Source organism: Rana temporaria, chromosome 4 (assembly GCF_905171775.1).
Source record: "Rana temporaria chromosome 4, aRanTem1.1, whole genome shotgun sequence".
NCBI lineage: Eukaryota > Metazoa > Chordata > Amphibia > Anura > Ranidae > Rana > Rana temporaria.
The window spans coordinates 360,463,283-360,481,278 of NC_053492.1; the positions used below are offsets into that span (position 1 = coordinate 360,463,283).

Consider the following 17,996-nt stretch of genomic DNA (forward strand, 5'->3'; position numbering starts at 1 on the left):
CAGTACACCATGTATGAACTGCTTTTTCTAGCCATACTGCCAGACAAATTCATTTAGAACATTTATCACAACAATCATTCCGTATGGGCGGGTGCCCTGGGCATTGTGGTATCATGTGAGGTAGAAAGGCACCATGAGGAGATTGGAGGAGATTTGTGTTGAAAGGGGGGATTTGGGGGGCGGCAGGCGGTAAGAATTATTCTAGGAGGGGAAATTTGTGTGTGTGTGCTTTAGGGGGAACTGTGTTGAGAGGGGGGAGAGGATTTGTGTTAGGAAGGGTATTGGGGGGTTTTGTACTAGAAGAGGTGATATGTAAGGGGGGGGGACTGATTGTGCTTCACAGTTTGGCATGTTTTCCATGTGCTTTAGATGACCTTGTCCGGGCACTGTTCAAAATAGTAGATGGAAAATAGGAGCGAACCTCTGATCTGATTTTCATAAATGCCTCTCACTATGTAATTGTACTTTTTTACTGCTCCTGCACATCATATACTAACCTGACTAAATCTATAGCCATATCCTAACGTGCCACTGACATTTGATAAAAGACATTTGAGCAGAATAAACCTGTAAAGAAGAAGACGAATGTTCACCTTTCTTTCTTTCATCATTTACTCCAGACGCTACTGTTATGCAACATTTCCAGGAGTTTTAGATAACGCATCACTTCAGAGGCGGCTCTTTAATTAGGCAAATTAGGCGGTCGCCTAAGGCCTCACACTCACAGGGGCCTCGTGGCCGCCTAACTTAGCCAATGCATTACCCCAGGTTTGAGGGACAGGGGACCTTAACGCTGCTGTGCTCAGGCAGCATTAGGACCAGTGAATATCGGTGACACCACCCCTTGTGATGTCAATGACCCAGCATGCCCTCAGTCAATGTCGTCACAAGGGGGCGAGTTCACCAGGTGACATCACCGGGTGGCCCCGGCCCCTTAGTTATTAAAGAGCAGGATCTGGGGGCCACCTTGTTAAAGGAGGCTTCCAGATTCCGATAAGCCCCCTGCCCGCAGACCCCCGCAACCACCCAGGGTTGTGGGGAAGAGGCTCTTGTCCTTGAATTATTTTTCCCATCATGGGTGTGAGTGGGGTGGGGTTGCCACCTGTTCAGGATTCACACGGACAGTTCGGGTTTGGAATCATGCGTCCGGGTTTCTGACTGTCTGAGACCCGAACACATTTTTCAGACTGGACTAAGTCTCCCCTCCCCCTTCTCTCTCCTGCCTCTAAGTAAGCTAAGGTAAATCAGGGTTCATAGAACACTTATTATATCAGAGCTCCCCTTTACACCAGAGGCCACAGTGCTCCCCCTTACATCTGAGTCCTTGCCGTACAAAAGAGCATCCCTTATGTTAGAGTTCCCCCTTACATCAGAGTCCCCCCTTACAGTAAAAGTGGAACTCTGTGGACTCTGATGTAAAGGGGAACTCTTTTGATTAACCTCATATTATTAGAAATGTTATTTAATAGCAACATCTATGCAGTTTATGCATACTATGAAAATAAATTGCTGCGCGACGCTGAAGTGTTCAGGTTTGGCTTGAAGAAAAAGTGGCAACCCTAGAGTGGGGCCCCATGTCAAGTTTTGCCTGAAGCCTCGTACACACGACCGAGGAACTCGACGGGCGAAATACATCGTTTTCCTCGTCGAGTTCCTTGTTAGGCTGTCGAGGAACTCGACAAGCCAATTTTCTCCATTCCCGTCAAGGAAATAGAGAACTTGCTCTCTTTTTGGCTCGTTGAGTTTCTCGACAGTTTCCTTAACGAAAATGTACACACGACCAGTTTCCTCTGCAAAAAAATATCTCCCAGCAAGTTTCTTGCTGGTTTTTGCCGAGAAACTCGGTCGTTTGTACGTACGAGGCCTAAGTCTTCACAAAGCCTAGAGCCGCCTCTGCGTCACTTGCTGTGCACTGTGGATTATTATACACCGACTCTTATGCCACCACAGTACACAGATTCAAAGCAGCATCCACCAAAGCTCATGAAGAGGGCAAAGATTTCCCTTCCCGTCCGGCATGGAAAGGTCAGTATTCCTCTCCTTTTTGTTTACAGGGTTTTTCTGTTCGAACATCATCCAGCTGGTGACAGGGTCATTTTAAAAACATTGACTTTGGAACAGAATAAAAAATTGTCTTGGTTGGCATGGAAGTCATTAAAAATGCAGGTACACCCCTCTGACATTTCAAAGGTATCCGTATAGAATAAACAGTTGGATTCCCCATTGTCAATACTTACATATCCTGTGTAACTTGAATCTAGTTCAGGTCCAGTGGGGGTCCTGCTGCGAATGACATTCTCTGTCTGCTGTAAATGAAAGCGGCTGGTATCCAGTGCCTTGTCTAGCTGACGGATCTGTGATTCTAACAAACCAGACTCTCCTGATACAGAATAAAAAAACAATAATTCTTTCTGAGCTGAGCAGTCTCAAAATTTGTACATGGGTTAAGCATATAGAATAACTAATGTAGCAAGCATGCAGAGAATGACAGAAGTATTAACTGTTGGATGTGTCAGTAAGTGACTTAGAAAGCCAGGCAAGTAATGTTTGTGCTGTATAAAAATGTATAAACAGAAGTATTAAAGAATGAATAAGAACAGAAACTCTGACTCCCTTCCTATCATAAATGAAAGAAGCTCAAATGAGTTAATTGTATGTTAACTGGGACTATATGTCTAGAGATTGCTCAAAAATAACATTGTCATGTACCACTTCCAAAGAGAAGCAAGAGAAGGAAGCCAATATGAACATTGCAAATTGTAGAGGAAGTCAAATTTGTTCTAAGAACAGATGTAGGACTGCTGGTAAAGGTCTGTAAAGCCTCGTACACACGCTCGGATATCTGATGGAATCTAATCCGATGGATTTTTTCGTCGAATATCCGATGAAGCTGACTTTCATCAGTCTTGCCTACACACTATTAGTAAAAAATCCGACAGTGCCAAACGCGGTCATGTAAAACACTATGACACGCTGAGAAAAATTAAGTTCAATGCTTCTGACCATGCGCCGACTTGAGAATGCGTGGATTTTTGATCGATGGACTTCCACACAGACGATCGTTTTTCTCTATCGTTTTTTTATCCATAGGAAAAATTTAAAACATGTTCTATTTTTTTCACCGATGGAAAACAAACCGATGGGGCCCACACACGATCGGTTTGTCCGATGAAAACAGTCCATCGGTCTGTTTTCATCGGACAAACCGATCACGTATACAGGGCTTAAGCCATTCAGAAGATTCAAGTCTCTGATGGATAATGTTAGCTATGAGTTACCATAGGGGGTGAGCCAAGTTGTCACGTGTACCAGATCAACTGGAAACAGGCAAAGATGATACCCATAGTGTTGGTTGCTACTAATGCACCTACACGTTAATCTTTTGAGTGTAACATTTTTTTTACCTCAGTGGCTGATTTAAATGTATTTATTGATTATTCCCATATTTCCTTTTTGCTTTTCCTACAGATAGCATTAATATTGTTTAAAATTGTTGTCAGATATTTTTACCAATGCCTTTAACTTGTTGTCTACCAAGTTAATGATCTTTGATTAATAGTAATTGTTCATATTCATTTGAAGCTGCATCTCCCATAATAAAGGTTTCTTAAAATTTTGTCGAGTCACAGCTGATTAATTTTCGCTGTTTACAAACAGTATCAAAACCTTAGAATATTATAGCTTACCATTCCTTACATTAAGTGGCTACATCCTTGTTTATTTTTTTTCCCCTTAAGCAGGCCATACATTAATGATCTTTTTTTTGTTCAATCAGTGAGTTGAACAAAAAAAGACCTGCTTTCCTCATGCACACACTTGGTGCTATTGTATTTTAACAGAGCACTTTAACTGCTTGCCGACCAGCCGGCGCGAGAGCCCGTAGCTATACGTCGGCTCTCGCGCAGGCCACTAGGGGAGCGTGCCCGCCGCCGGAGGCACGCGCGCCCACCGCTCGCCCCTGACTCCCGTGCGCGTGCCCATCGGGCGCGATCGCCGCCGACACACGCGATCGCTCGTTACAGAGCGAGGACCGGGAGCTGTGTGTGTAAACATACAGCTCCCGGTCCTGTCAGGCCCCGTACACACGACCGGTTTTCTCGGCAGAATTCAGCCAGCAACTCGATGGCAGACGTATTCTGCCGAGAAAACCGGTCGTGTGTACACTTTTCGCCGAAACCGACGAGGATCTCCTCGGGCCAAAAAGAGAACATGTTCTCTATTTCCTCGTTAGTCAATGGGAAAAGTTGGCTCGGCGGCTTCACAAGGAACTCGACGAGCAAAACGATGTGTTTTGCCCGTCGAGTTTCTCGGACGTGTGTACGGGGCCTCAGGGAGAGAAATGCTGATCTTCTGTTAATACAATGTATGAACAGAAGATCAGTCATTTCCCCATGTCAGTCCACTTCCCCCTACAGTTAGAACACACCCAGGGAACATACTTAACCCCTTCCCCGCCTCCTAGTGTTAACCCCTTCACTGCCAGTGGCATTTTTATAGTAATCCAATGCATTTTTATAGAACTAAAAAATATTAATAAAAAAGGCCATAAAAATACCCCCTGTTTTGTAAACGCTATAACTTTTGCGCAAACCAATCAATAAACGCTTATTGCGATTTTTTTTACGAAAAATATGTAGAAGAATACGTATCGGCCTAAACTGAGGAAAAAAAAAATGTTTATATATTTTGAGGGGATATTTATTATAGCAAAAAGTTAAAAATATTATTTTTTTTCAAAATTGACGCTCTATTTTTGTTTATAGCGCAAAAACGAAAAACCGCAGAGGTGATCAAATACCACCAAATTTTGTTTGGGAGCCACATCGCAAGACTGTGCAATTGTCAGTTAAAGCGACGCAGTGCTGAATCGCAAAAAGTGCTCTGGTCTTTGACCAGCAATATGGTCCGGGGGTTAAGTGGTTAATCACCGTGAGACACTGGACCTGTTCATCATCATAACACCTTGAGTGGCATTATACTCTTTTACACAGCAGTATTATTTATTAAGGAAAACCCAAGAGGCTGGTTGTACAGAACTCATTTGGTAGATCAAATTCTGTACACCCAGCCTGCCCATACATGGATAGAAACTTAACTGGTCCCTGCTGAACTAGCTGCATTTTCGATCCATGTATGGCTGCCTTTATTTTCACCAGGTGATCTGGCCATTAACACACTTGCTGTCCTATAGCCAGATTCAGGAAACTTACGACGGGCGTATTAGTAGATACGCCGTCGTAACTGTTAAATCTGCGCCGTCGTATATTTAAGTGTATTCTCAAATTGAGATACACTTAAATGTAGCTAAGATACGACTGCCGGCGCCGTCGTATCTTAGCTGTCTATTTACGCCGGCCGCTAGGGGCGTGTACGTTGATATATGCCTAGAATGCATAAATCAGCAAGATACGCCTATTCACGAATGTACGCTTGCCCGTCGCAGTAAATATACGCCGTTTACGTAAGGCGTTTTCAGGCCTAAAGGTATTCCACCAAAAAGATGGCGCAGCCAATGTTAAGTATGGACGTCGGAACCGCGTTGAATTTAAAAAAATTTACGTTGTTTGCGTAAGTCGTCCATGAATGGGGCTGGGCGTAATTTACGTTCACGTCGAAACCAATAAGTCTTTGCGGCGTAATTTGGAGAATGCGCACTGGGATACGTCCACGGATGGCGCATGCGCCGTTCGTTAAAAACGTCATTTACGTGGGGTCATGCTTTATTTACATAAAACACGCCCACCTCTTCACAATTAGAATTAGGCGTGCTTACGCCGGCACATTTACGCTACGCCGCCGTAACTTAGGACGCAAGTGCTTTGTGAATACAGCACTTGCCTCTCTAACTTACGGCGGGGTAGCGTATATGAGATATGCTACGCCTGCCTAATGTTAGGCACTTCTTCCTGAATCCAACTACTAGGGTGGAGGAGTTGTCACCCTAAGCTGCTTTCCTGATTTGGATTACAAATATCTCCCCTTCTCCATTACCCAGGGGGGCGTTGTTTTGTACAGTTCACAAAAGATATCTAGAAAAGCTGATCTATTTTTTAAGATTTCAGTGTCGTGCACAGAAGTTTTAAAAAATAAATTGATTTCTGCCAGCATAAAAAGGTATTTTTCTATGCTTGATTTAACTGTTCTTAGCCTAAAAACAAAACAAAAACTATTGATGGCATTACATCCAAGTATTGGCAGGTTGCAGAATAATACATTTGTGTTTTGGGGTTTAGATCCTTAAATTTTATACAACCCCATACTGATGTTTAGTATAAAGGTTTTTTAAATTGTGGATTACCACTGTGCGCAGATATAAAAATACTTTTTTTTTTTTACAGTCTTTCCTATTGGCTTAAATCACATACACATCAGTTTGTTTACTAAGTTGAGCATTAGGCAAATGTTGGAAATATGAAATATAAATTGCAGGGTTCATTGACCATCATCCTAATGCCTCGTACATACGATCGGAATTTCCAATGAAAAAAGTCAGATGGACTTTTTCCATCGGAAATTCCGACCGTGTGTATGGCCATCTGAGTTTTTCCATTGGATATTCCGTGGAATTCCATTGGAGTTTACATAGAGAACATGTTCTCTTTTCCTCCGATGGAATTCTGTCGGAATTCTGATGTGAGTTTGGTAGGGCAAAAAAGCCTGATCGTGTGTACGAGGTTGTCTTTGGGTGGTCTTATCATGTCAATAAATATGTATATTATTTTATTAATAAAGGTGTATTTCAGGAATAATGCAAGCCTTTCAGTGAACTTTATGGATAACAGCAGTCCCCGCTATGTTCATAGATACGTACAAAAGTACAAAGCATGTATCCTAGTACTTGTATAGGGTTACAGAAACAAACCATGTACTCTTTTAGTGAGGTGCACATTACACAACATAGTGGGGTTGCTTTACCAAAGTCAAATAGACTGTGCACTCTGCAAGTGCAGTTGCACCAAGGCTTAGTAAATGAGGTAAAGCTTCACTTTTACAAAGAATGCCCAATCACATGCAAGGAAAATAAAAAAACTATGGGCCAGATTCACGTAGAATTCCAGCGGCATAACGTATCCCATTTACGTTACACCGCCGCAAGTTTTCAGCGCAAGTGCTTGATTCACAAAGCACTTGCCTGTAAACTTGCGGCGGCGTAACGTAAATCCGTCCGGCACAAGCCCGCCTAATTCAAATGGGGCGTGTATCATTTAAATTAGGCGCGTTCCCGCGCCGAACGTACTGCGCATGCTCCGTTTTGTAATTTCCCGTTGTGCTTTGCGCGAAATGACGTCGCACCGACGTAATTTTTTGAACGGCGACGTGCGTTACGTCCTTTCCTATTCCCGTACGACTTACGCAAAAAAAAAATTCAAAATTTGACGCGGGAAAGACGGCCATACTTTAACATGGCTAGTCTAAATATAATCCATTGAAATAGCATCCGTAACTTTACGACGGGAAAAGCCGACATAAGAGAATGCGACGAGCGCGCGTAGCTTCGTGGATCGCCGTAAACAGCTAATTAGCATACCTGACGCGGAAAACGACGCAAACTCCACCCAGCGGGCGCCGAAGTATTGCATCCTAAGATCCCAAGGCGTACGAAGCCGTACGCCTGTCGGATCTTACCCAAATGCCGTCGTATCTTGGTTTGAGGATTCAAACTAAAGATACGACGCGGGAAATGTGAAAATACGCCGGCGTATCAGTAGATACACCGGCGTATTTCATCTGTGAATCTGGCCCTATGTTTTTGCTTGGACCTAATTGGATGATAGAAATAATCAAAGCTTCCCCTCATTTACTAAGCTTTAGAGCAACTGAACTTGCAAAGGGCAGAGTCTATTTGCCTTTAGTAAATTACGGTAACCCCAGTACGTGCACCAGTCCAGCACATGTTCTCAGGGGATGCAATGCTTTTTCATGGATATTTTTCATACTGCATAATAATATAGGTCATGAAGCTATATCTGATTAACAATGTTTTAGTTTTGCTCTTTTGGTGTTGAATATAAAAGGTTAGGTGTTATACATGCAGAATGGGGTGTAACATAGGAGAGGTTAGATAAAGTGACAGGATTTAAAGCTGTGACGTGATGTTCAGACTAACTGTGAAAGTTATACATAGAGTTGTTTTTTTTTTTTATCTCGGCACTCAGCCTACCAGTGGACTTTCTCAGAACATTTTCAGTAAGTTTAATATAGGCTTCAGGACTTTCAGAAATTTCTACATCTGTAAAGACAAAGGACAGGCTGAGTATGTTGAAGGGGTCCAGATTTGTTGGATCCTTTGGATAATTGTGACTGACACCATCTATAGATCAGCAGTTACTACACAGTCCAGTTTGTCCCTAATACATTAGTCACAGTGAAGCTATCGGTAACAAAGTTGGATATGCCATGCTCATTCAAAAATCACAAGCCATAAGATGGTTTTCCAGATTTCTACAGTCTCTAAGGGCTGAATGAGATTGATCACTCAACTGCAGTCTTTAGCAGTCAAATATCCCCCAAAAAATGAAAGTAATTATCTGATAATGTTATTAATCGAGGTGTGTCTTTTTTCCTACTCTTTTAATAAACAAACCGCTGCATGTATAAACTGCAACCACTTCCAGTTAAGAATAGTGAGTTTTAAATACTGTATTTCAGAGGCCTTTTAATGTCTAACCCCAATCGGCTCGCGTTTTATATTTAATTGCTTTAAATCATAGTCAGTTGCTACCACAAGCCACCTTGCATGGGAAAGCATGAAACAAACTTCTTACTTCTTCTCCGCCCCCCCCCCCCCCCCCATTACCTTCTCTGCTCCTGTAAACATTGAGGTGAAACAGCAAAACAATTGTGTTACTGAAGCTCATGGCCTTACTTGGACAGTTCGGAATCACTTCCGTGACTCCTCCAATTTTGCCTCCTTTATCTATAATAAGGTTTAGTAGGAGGGATGATTCCTTTCAGGTCTAGTCATGAGAGTTGGGAGCCCCTACCCCCCCCCCTCGTGTACACACTTTCAACCCCCCCTTATTTTTTATTTTTTTTAGCTGTATTATTAGTGGTTACTGCATAGAGGAGGTCCCAACTACAATTTGCTCATGGGATAATTTGACTACTTATCAGATATATCTGGGAATTCGATTATCAACCATCTGGTTTCTATGCCTCTACTCAACTAGTATGACTCTACTTATGCCATAAGTTATGGATTGTTGTTCCCCTTAGCTTCAACATGTACCATGATATGTTGATATGTGAATGTTTTTACATGGACCTTTGTATGTCTCCATGGTCTGACATGCCCAGTATATATGGATTTTTTTTGTACTCTAATGTGTTAAAACCTAATAAAACAAAATTAAACATAAAAAATTCTAAAAAAAATAGTGCTCTTCCTTCTCCAATGTATGCAGCAATGAGGTCGCCCTTACCTATTGGTGGACCTCAATAACAGTACTACCAATTAACCAAACAATCAAAATAACTGTCATGCAAACTTTGAGCAAGGTTTGAACAAATATTGAACACATATTAGTAATTTTAACATAATATACAAACATGTCAGGCACCCATATTACGAAAAATTCCAAGACCATTTCAGATAAAATGCGTTTTTCAAGGGCTGAATTTAAAAACTTTCACTGTTCATCAAATAAAAAATGTACATACTGACAGATGTACATTTAAAGTACATCTGTAGAACTGGCTAAACTTGTGTGAAAATTAAAAGCAGGTACCCTCAGATACTGGTTTGTATCCCCTGCACAGTGTCTTGATCCCATTAGTAGTGTCAAAACCCAGAGTATTTTAATCTAAAAATCTCAACATCGATAAAGGCAACTTTCTATTGTTTTTTCAATGCAAGTTCAGCCTCAATGACCAAATAAGTTACAGAAAGTGGTTGGCCAAACCTAGGCATTCTCTGCAAAAATTAAGATCTACATAGTTAAGGTTTGTGCCCACAGTGTAGGTTGTTCGATTTTAAATAATGAGGTCAATTAAGGTTGTTTTACACAGTAACAGATGTAAACTCAATATTCTGATTTAAACACAGATAAAACATCAGATACCGATCGGCTGCTGGCTTTCCTGCATGCCATTCAGACAATAGGTTGGCTTCTGTCAGACAGGCTGCTGTACACACTGGCCGAATGTCGGCTGGTTTCTGTTGAACTGGCTAATACCAGCCGATATTTGGCCAGTGTGCACCAGCCTTAAGCAAGGCCACACAAGCAAATTATAGGAAAAATCTGCCTTGTGTCAAGGTGCCATAACTCTCAACAATAGCAGTCTGTCGAGACCACTTCAAAGCTTTATAACATTTTACATATAAGCATGAACATATAAAAGATAGAGTATTTTACCAGTTAAACCAGTTGCTCCTTGAAGAAAGTAACTTTTGTCATCTTCGTCATCTGAGTGCAATGCTTGGGAGACTGCGGTTTCTAAATCCCGGCTGAGGTCATAGTCATGATCCCACTCCAGTGGTATGGAATCCACACTAGCTGGTGTATCTCGACCTGATCTTTCACTCCTCATTGGTACAATTAGGGACAGTGAGTGGTTTGAAGAAGGCAGAGGTGAGAGGATGCCACCTGAACTTTTTGTGTGCCACTGCAGATCAGACAGATCCATTGTCTCATCTCCATCCACCTCTCGGTCAGAGAAGTCATGTTCATCATCTGTCAACTAGAAATAATAGACAGAAAAAACAGAAAGGTGAAATTCAAGGTTAAGGGACTATCATGTTGTTTTCACTGCAGCACAGAGGCTCCTACAGAATGAAGAACCGTTTATTTATATGTCCAAAGCAGCATGGAGAGCTTCAATAACTGTTAGGCCCCGTACACACGAGGAGACATGTCCGATGAAAACGGTCCACGGAACGTTTTCATCGGACATGTCTCCTGGGAGCTTTTGGTCTGATGTGTGTACACACCATCAGACCAAAATCCCCGCGGACAGAGAACACGGTGACGTAGAAGACACCGACGTTCTCAAACACGGAAGTGCAATGCTTCCACGCATGCGTCGAATCAATTCGACGCATGCGCGGGATTTCGGGACGCTGGTTACACGTCATAACCAGCGGACATGTCCGATTAGGTGTACTAACCATCGGACATGTCCGACATGGAAACCTGTCCGCTAGGCCGTACACACAGTCGGACATGTCCACGGAAACTGGGCCGCGGACATTTTCCGTGTCCAACATGTTCGACCGTGTCAAATTGATTCGACACATGCGTGGAAGCATTGCATTTCCGTGTTTGAGAACGTCGGTGTCTTCTACGTCACCGCGTTCTCTGTCCGCTGGGATTTTGGTCTGATGGTGTGTACACACATCAGACCAAAAGCTCCCAGGAGACATGTCCGATGAAAACGGTCCGCGGACCGTTTTCATCGGACATGTCTCCTCGTGTCTCCTCGTGCACTTGCATATCTGAGTTTTCCAGGCACACAGTGAAAGATGTGCAGCCCTGAACATTATTCGGATGTATCTGTATAAGTGTATGTATAGGTGGTCCATATAGTAAACTCGGTGTAGAGTTATCCATCTTAAGGTCATCACTGAGGACAAGGGGTCACTCTTTACGTCTGGAGGAAAAGAGATTTAATCTCCAAATATCGAAAGGCTTCTTCACAGAAAGAGCTGTAAAAATGTGGAATAGACTCCCTCAAGAGTTGTTTCTGGCCAGCTCAGTAGATTGTTTTAAAAAAGGATTCTTTCCTAAATGTACATAATATAACTGAATACTAATATTTATAGGTAAAGTTGTTCTTCCCCTGGAACAACTGTGGGTATAGGATAGTGTATATGGAGGTTTTATATTTGTGTGTGTGTTTTATTACCTATGTAACTATATCAGCTTTGCACCTGCTTCTGGATGCATCAATTTCTGATGCTCCATTGATAACCTTCCTCCATTTGTGGCTAAACGCTGAATAGTATCAAGGGAGAAATTTAGCCTGATTTATTTAACTGGAAGAAAGATAAATATGCTACTAAAACTGATCTCTGAGTAATGATGAAATAATGATATCATGCAATTACTATAGTTTTAAATAATAACATTTGCACTGCTAGCATCTACTGTTGATGAAGTAGTAACTGTAGACATACCGGAAGACGGATGAGCTTTTTGTGATAACGTTCAACGCGACCAAAGACTTCCACGCAATACCTCCGCAGTTCATCCAGTTCTTCCTCAATAACAGCGGCATCAAGAGGTTCACTCTTTTCTAATAGTTGTTCTCCCTGAGTAATAATTTGATCAATCTTGTAGTTGTTCAAGGCTATCTCTTGCTGGAAGGCCTTCAGGAAAAGTAATACTTTGGTCATATAAAAGTTTATTAACCAGTTCAGTTCTCATACTTGTACATCCACTTTAGACCAGAACAGTTTTTTTCTTTTCTGCTATGGACCGTTTTATTCAGAAATAACTTTGCCATTGCTTAAAATAAAGTACTTTAAAGTACGGTAATTATAAAGCTTTAATATTTTTTTTCCAATTAAAGTAACAAACATGTCATACTTACCTGCTCTGTGCAATGGTTTTCCAATGAGTGACCCTGATCCTCCTCTTTTGGGTTCCCCTACTCAACCTTGTGCCCAGCTCTCTGCTCACAGGTTTTGACTTAGATTAGCTGTAGCCAATGGCTCCCATAGGTCTCAGTCAAGCCTATTAGAGCAAGGGGAGAGGGAAAGAGCTGCTACAGCTGTGCACAGATTAGGCTCAGGTAAGTATTGGAGGAGGCTGCATTAAAAGTTTTTTTATCCTAAGAAAACTTTCACCTATACAGCTACTTTAAGACAAACAATGCTTTCTTTTGGGGAAAATGTTTAAAAAAAAAAAATATGTTTTTCCATCCATAGACAGAAAAATAACTAAAATGTCATTTTGAATAGCGTTAGTTTAGAAAAAAATTCACTATGGATAATAAATATATATAATATTGTGTAATTGGTCCTGTTTAAAAGGACGCTAAGGCTGCATTCACACCTGAGCGTAGGTCGTTCGGTCGTTTTTTCCGGCGCGTATTTATGCTTATTTGCGCGTTTGCATACAGCGTCGTCCGACGTTTTTGTACTTCGACATTTTTTATTTTAGCCAATAGGAAAAATTATCATCTTTTCATCACTTGTTGCTATGTTGGTAGATTTTTTTTTATCTTCTGCCTGGGTGAAATGTTCTATTGATTAAAGCGACAAAACGCCCGTAGCAACCACCCGATACGCGCGACAAAAAAGGGTCCGGAACTTGTTTGAGCTTCAGGCGTTCGGCGTCAGGCGTTTTGGAGTGGTAATGTAAACCATCTCCATAGGGAATAATGTATTTTTTCCCCTCTAGCGTTTTTGAGCGACGCGCTTCAGGCGACAAAACGCTCAGGTGTGAATGCAGCCTAAAACTATGATTCTAATATAAAACATTTCACAAAATTCGAACACAAAAAAATTAACAAATACGATGAATAAAAATGTTTTTTTTTTTAATATTAATGATTAGAAATATAAAATAAACAGTGGCGGCTGGTGCTCCATATTCTTTGGGGGGGCGCGGCAAATAAACCTGCCCCCTCACTCGCATTAACGTCACCCATCCTCCCCCACGGGACTGCGGCGATCAATGGACCCCCCTGCCCCATGGGAGATGGATGGCGGCGATCAGTGGCCTTACCTTAGGAGGCCGATGCTGCTCCTCATACCAGCTTGTCGAGGGAAAAGCAGGGGTCGTTGCTTCTACTCCTGGTCTAACAGGAAATGTGTCCTGGGATCTGATTGGCTGGGAGTCCTAAGACTCAGGACCCGCTTCCTGATTGGCCAGGAGGAGAAGCAGGAAGACATTAGCGAATATTAAATTTGCTAATGTCACAAAACTGAATGGGCTCAGGGTGCAGTGCTCTGCGCCCAGAGTCCACCCTTTTCTGAAGCCAATTAGAGCCTCAGGCTTGAATCACGTGCTTCTTTGGTCCAGTCCAGTGACATCACAGGTCATCTTAGTCATCTTTCTATGGCAGTGGCTATATCCTAAATGCTGCAGAGAGCAGTGCCACACAAGTACATGGTGCCACAATCAGCAGCATTCTCATGTGAGTCCAAAGGGGCCAAACCTTGTTATAATGGGATAACAGGAAGTGGGCTGAATGATGTTGAGCATCATTCAACTCAGAACACAAGCATTGCTGGTTAAGTAACCAGGGGAGTCTTTAAGGCACATTCCCAAAGAGTTGGTGAGTATAATGCCGCGTACACATGACCGTTTTTCATGACGAGAAAAATTACATTTTTTAATTGGTCGCGAAAAACGGTCGTGTGTAGGCTCCAGAGCATTTTTCTCAATGAGAAAAATGGGCGTTAAAAATTTAGAACCTGCTCTATTTTTTTTTTTGTGAAAAACTATTGTGTGTACGCTTTAACGAGGGGGAAAAAACTGGCATGCTCAGAAGCAAGTTATGAGACGGGGAAATTAGACTAAGCAGCACAAAGGCTGGCACCATAGGAACTTCCCCTTTATAGTGGCGTTGTATGTGTTGTACGTCACCGCGCTTTGCTCAAGCATTTTTTTTCACGATCGTGTGTATGCAAGGCAGGTTTGAGAGGAATCACATTGAGAAAAATTTTGTTTTTTTTAAATGACATGAATAACGGTCGTGTGTACGCAGCATTATAGTTGGTGCAGCTTTTCAATTCTAATGCTGCCCAAACTGAATTTGGGCTTTACAGCAAACTCACTATAGAGCACAGTATGATAGTATGATAGTGCTGGTGCTTGGTGATTGTTCAGCATTGTCATATGGGAATGGTGAGACAACAACCTTGTGTACACTCTAACTGAAGTTCCGAATTGGGATTACACAAAGCTGCCTTAACTCACCAAGGCTGAATGGAGAAGCAGAAAGGCAAGAACAGGCAAAATACAGGTCTAATTTATGTGCCTTAGAACATCAAGTTTGCTTGTTTTAATATTATGTTTACCGATGATATATTTCTACACTGCATATGTTATTTAGGTCAATTCTTATCCTCTTCAAAGCTTACCTATGCTAGGCAGAGTCCCTTAAGCTGGTAATTATAGTATAAGTAGGTTATAATTAACTAGAATTTCCATCCTGTCTTTCACACAGAAAAACAATGGCTCACCTTAAGCTGTTTGATTTTTGCCTGAACATCACACTCAGAGAAATGTTCAATGTTTGTTAACTGAAGGTCCATTTCGGTAAGCCAAACCAAGATGCTGTCTCGTGCAGTCTCAAATTCTTCTCGCTGGCCAATAAAATGCTGTAATGAAGTAAATCAGAAATGAAAGAGATAATTCAGATGATTCTTTGTCTAGAATGAATTACTAATTTGAGTTAAAAGAAAATGCAAAAATGATCTATTAACTCAACATAATTTAATGTTTAAAATTCAGAGTGCATATTGCTGGCATACTTATGATATTCTTTGTTGGTGATACACACCCAAGCTGTATGCTTCCTAGCATTTCAAAAATGTTATTCAAAAGAGGAAAATAGATGTATAATGTATGTTGCATAAAAAAAGTGCATTTGATTCACATTGATTTGCAGTCCTGAGCTGGGTTTCACAGTAAACTACTAGAAAGTGTGGAGCTTTGGCTATCAAAATGGTCTGGCATTCAGGTAAAGCAGGGGGGTCTGGAAGCACCTCAGGCCTCGTACACATAACCGAGTTTTTCGGCAAAAACTAGCAAGAAACTTGCTGTTTTTTTTTTTGGCCGAGGAAACCGGTCGTGTGTACACTTTTCGACGAGGAAACTGTTGAGGATCTCGTCAAGCCAAAAAGAGAGCATGTCTCCTTTTTCCTCGACGGGAATGGGGAAATTTGGCTCGCCCAGATCCTCGACAGCCTAACAAGGAACTCGACGAGCAAAACGATGTGTTTCGCCCGTCAAGTTCCTCGGTCGTGTGTACGAGGCTTCAGACTGTCTGCATTTCATAGCTGTTTTTTGCTTTTCTTAATGTGACTATGGGGGTTATTTACAAAAGGCAAATCCACTTTGCGCTACAAGTGCGAAGTGCGCTCGAAACTGCACTGAAAGTGCACATGGAAATGCAGTCGCTGTAGACCCGAGGGAGACATGCAAGGAAAGGAAAAAACAGCATTTTGCACATGTTTGGATGATAAAATCAGCAGAGCTTCCCCTCATTTCAGATCTACCCCTCAGATTTACAGCAACTGCACTTCCAAGTGCACTTTCAGTGCAATTTCAAGTGCACTTCGCACTTGTAGTGCAAAGTGGTTTTGCCTTTCATAAATAATCCCCCAAGTCTCCTTACCCTGCATTAACCCAAAGAGAGCATTTAATAAAACAAACCTTCAGCCTCCTCAGAATAGATGTAACTCTTTTTTGCAGGTTATCCCACCGTTGGTTGCCTTCATGGACCATTTGCTTTAGTTTACATGCTGAATCAGTGCGGTTCTCCCGAGCCAGGCGGCGATACTGTTTGTTTATGAGTTCCAGCTGAGTAAGGCTCTCATGAACTTGTCTTTGGAAAGCCTAAAATATAGATAAATTTAAATTAAATAGTGAGACCCTAGTATGCACAATATATCACTTCCCTATATTGCAAAAATGATAGGAGATGATATGAGTGTTGGAACATTTTTGGGTATATGGAAGAAAATTATCTGTGGCTTCTTAAACTCAGCATTAACAAAAAAGAACAAATAAGTGGGGGACAACCTTAGTGCTGTTTGGCACAGGAAAAGAAAGCATCAAATCCAAATTAAAGTCAGGGAAATAATATTGACCAAAGATAACATCTCGTTATGTGGGACACTAAGGAGTTCGCTAAAGCAAATGTATTCTCTTTCCTGTCATAAAATAAGCTTTGTTCCTATTAATAAATGCATGTCTTAACTAAAACATTTAATTGGTCTCAAAAATAAACTACATAATAAAATCTAGAGACAAGTTGCTCCATATTTGTAAGAATTAAAGTCAAAGAAACAAAGGTTGTTGTAAGTCTAACCAAAATCAATTGTTATGCCTAGTACACACGATCGGTTTTCACCAGGAAAACTGGCCGTGTGTATGCTCCTTAGCAGTTTTCCCGACAGGAAAATTGTGGTTTAAAAAATCAGAACATGTTCTCTTTTTTCTCGCCATGAATCTCAGTGTTTTTTTCCCTATGGGAAACACTGCGAGGGAACATACACACAGCCGGTTTTCCCGACCAAAGCTCTCCTGGCAGTTTTCCTGTCGGGAAAACCAGCCATGTGTAATGGGGAAAAGGGACAGAGCTGGTTCTCGGTTTTCCCTTGGTTTTCCCAGCAGTCTTTTGACCATCGGGAAAACCGATCGTGTGTACTAGGCATTATAGTTTCTTGAATACACATTAATGTTATATGGAGTGTTTGTGTTCTTTTTATATTGTAAATCTTGTGGAGAATGGGAGTCAATTGCTTGAGAACATGTATGTTATAGAACTGATCTACTGAGTAACCTGGTATTCATTGGTGATTATGAGTTGTGGAATACCTGTATTTGTTGTGAGTGAGTGAGTGAATTACTTATATAGCGCTACAAATGCGAACTGAATCGCCTCAAGGCGCTTGGCATCCATTTTCCTTCAGTTTGACCCTCAGAATCGATGGGTCCTTCGTTTTTTTTCTGAAGGCCAGGTGATCAATTTCCATTCGGATATTAGTTGGTAAAGGGTTCCATAGTCAAGGTCCTTAAACTAAAAAACAGCGTTCTCCTTTGGTCTTATATCGGGCTTTGGGAATTTGTAATAATTTTTGGTTAGTTGATCTAAGAACTCGATTTGGGTTTTGTTGTTTCATTTTCTCACTTAAATATAAGGGCGCGCTTCTGTGTACACATTTGTGCGTTAGGCATAAGGCCTTGAAAGTGACTCGGTCCTTTATGGGCAGCCAATGGAGGGATCTCAGGGACAGGGTGATCGGTTCTCAGGGTTTTTTCTCTGTTACCAGTCGAGCTGCCATGTTTTGGATGATTTGGAGCCGGGCGAGCTGGTAC

General features: G+C 41.7%; 1 protein-coding gene across 3 annotated transcripts in view; it reads right to left on the reverse strand.

The window, feature by feature from the left end:
- The window catches only part of SYNE1 (spectrin repeat containing nuclear envelope protein 1), a 595,717-nt gene that overhangs the window by 30,777 nt on the left and 546,944 nt on the right, over positions 1–17,996 (reverse strand). For 2 of the 3 annotated variants that reach the window (XM_040350885.1, XM_040350884.1), the window contains 6 exons: positions 16,329–16,511; positions 15,134–15,271; positions 12,116–12,307; positions 10,356–10,680; positions 8,162–8,230; positions 2,238–2,380 (listed from right to left, as the gene is read on the reverse strand). In XM_040350885.1, the coding sequence (XP_040206819.1) occupies positions 2,238–2,380; positions 8,162–8,230; positions 10,356–10,680; positions 12,116–12,307; positions 15,134–15,271; positions 16,329–16,511 (1,050 nt within the window). The remainder of the gene's footprint in view (positions 1–2,237; positions 2,381–8,161; positions 8,231–10,355; positions 10,681–12,115; positions 12,308–15,133; positions 15,272–16,328; positions 16,512–17,996) is intronic. The other variant, XM_040350883.1, reaches the window with a different exon arrangement.